The 2,283-nt window shown below is 46.2% G+C and overlaps 1 protein-coding gene across 4 annotated transcripts in view; it reads right to left on the bottom strand.

Annotated features, from left to right (window-relative positions):
- The window catches only part of LOC108687044 (monocarboxylate transporter 3), a 25,833-nt gene that overhangs the window by 9,458 nt on the left and 14,092 nt on the right, over positions 1 to 2,283 (bottom strand). The window contains exon 1 of one of the 4 annotated variants that reach the window (XM_018192639.1): positions 1,311 to 1,392. The exons of the other annotated variants lie outside the window; for them this stretch is intronic. Coding sequence (XP_018048128.1) covers positions 1,311 to 1,373 — 63 coding nt within the window. The 5' untranslated portion in view covers positions 1,374 to 1,392. Of the gene's footprint in view, positions 1 to 1,310; positions 1,393 to 2,283 lie in introns of those variants that run through there. 4 annotated transcript variants of the gene reach the window in all.

Here is a 2,283-nt window from a genome sequence, read left to right as displayed (position 1 = left end):
TATATATATATTTGATTTAAATACATTAATTCTTTGAAAATAAAGACAAACTAAATTAATTTAGTTAGATGAACTATTTTATTCTCAGTGTAATAAAATTATTCGCGGGATACTTTGCGCTTGGAAAATTGTGCAAAATGTTGATTTTCTTTCTCGATCAGATCATCATTGCGGTCTCATCTGCATGCGTGCTTCTTCACATCTCACCGCGAGCCATGGAGCCTCCCAATGCTAATGAATTTGGATCAACGACCTCGCCGTGTCACGCGGCCGCGAAGACGAATTTAAACGCAGCGCGCGCGCGTGCTTGACACGAGAGTTGGACTCGGCCGAAAGGAAGGCCACAGCTGATCAGCTGATCGCGCGCGCTGTCATTCCGATCGCGCCACCCGACGACGGAAGGCGCGAAGCTTCGCTCTTTCTCTCTCGACGAAAAATCTGCGCTACGCCTCGCGATTCGTTCGACCTTGTTAACACACCGTCATTAACATACTCGCGCGCGTGGACACGTACGTGCAATTTACGCACTGTCGTAATGCAAAGTACGCGAGACGTGCGTGCGTATTAGAAGTGCAACTATTGGCGCTTATTCTCCCGCCGATCAACCGGCCCCGATTGTCAAGGCTGAGTCACGTGTCATCTTTCCATCGCTCGACAGAGGAGCCATGCAAAATGCACTTCGCTAGCACGATGATTATATACACGACACGTAAATAGCGATCGTTGTTCCGGCGCGGCCGACACGCAAATTACGCTGCGAATTACTGGCACGTCCGGTTACGCAAAAATCAATAACGTTCAGCAACGAGTTGGAATACGAAACGTGTACCGTGGGAATTTTCTATAGGTACTCTAGTGTATGATAAACCTAACATTTCATGACAAAAATCCATTTGTTTGGAGTGGCGTGAAAGAATTAACGGGACGTTTCTTTAAAGAAATGCAACAGATGTTTCGCTAGTCCTTCAGATCTTTTAATACTTTGTTCAATGTTGACACTTTGATCATTGTGTTGGACGAGGGTCACTCAGGTAGACAGAACGTTTTGTAACAAAAGATAAAGAAATACCAGAGTACAATACAATGAATCATTATATCCTGTCAAATAAAGACAAAATGATTCACTGTGCCTCTCACTGGAAAGCATCCATTATTTTGTCAGGCAAACAGATCAGATGAAGAGCGGAGGATAAACAGAAAGTATGAAGAAAGGAAAGAAGGAAGATGGTACGCGAATTCGCACTTAACTGAACGACACGGTGGCCATGCTTTCACTCTCCATAATTAACATGTATCCATACAAACCGTACCGAGCTGATTTTGCGGACGCGACGTGAGCCGTACTGCGACTTGTTGAGCGACACTCGCGACATTCCTACGACCGGCTTAAACCGTCAGTCACTCTCTTTCTCTCTCAGCTCTTCCCCTTGTGGCCCGCTTCTCTCTTCTCTGTTGCGCTCGTTCGCTCGCGATCGCAACACTCGCAACCGCGTTCTATTTTCGAGCGCGCTCGACGCGACGCGACGCGACGCGATGCGACGCGGCGCGAGGCGCGACGGCCGCTCTCCTCGCTCGTGAGAGAGCGAATTTATGTCGTCGAGCACTCTTCGTTCTCCAAATCGCAAACTCACGTTTCTTCTGCGACTCTTTCCTAGTCTATCGTCGCGTTCTCTCGCACCTTCTCCGCCCGCCACAATCCACCCGTCGTGGCCGATCACTCGTCGTAATCCGCTGCCATGTCGACCTGTACTGTACTATCGCGCTCGCGTCGTTGTCCGCACTCGCTCACTTAGCGCACTGCCATCGTGCGCAGCGCACACCGCGCCGATACCCGGCAACTCGTCGGCGATGTCGACAGTGGAAGTGGGAGAGGGATCTTGCTTCAATCTCCTCTTTGATTCAACGAGAGCGCCCTGTGAGCGAAGATGGATGATATTTGCGATGCTCTCGATGCGCCGATTACAGCAGTTTTCGCGAAATGCCTCCTGGGATTCTCAGAACTCCTCACGCAAGTCGTTTCCTTGATTAATTTCGTCGAATTTGAGTAAATTTGTATTCTGATTTTCCGTTGGGCAACTTTCTCGATACACTTGTCCTCCTATTTTATTCTTTTTTATTTTTTATTTTTTATTTCTTGTTTTTGTTTGAATGATTATTATTCTTCATTTGATTTAAAAACTATTTGAGAATCTTATCTCTCACTATTTTAAATTATATTAAAATTTAAAAATGTATTCCAGGAATTTTGATGTTACGATTTAACAATCTTCTTAATGAATTACG

The sequence above is a fragment of the Atta colombica genome, unplaced genomic scaffold (assembly GCF_001594045.1).
Source record: "Atta colombica isolate Treedump-2 unplaced genomic scaffold, Acol1.0 scaffold198, whole genome shotgun sequence".
NCBI lineage: Eukaryota > Metazoa > Arthropoda > Insecta > Hymenoptera > Formicidae > Atta > Atta colombica.
Note: the sequence above shows the minus strand (reverse complement) of the source record. Positions and strands in the feature narration are given on the sequence as shown.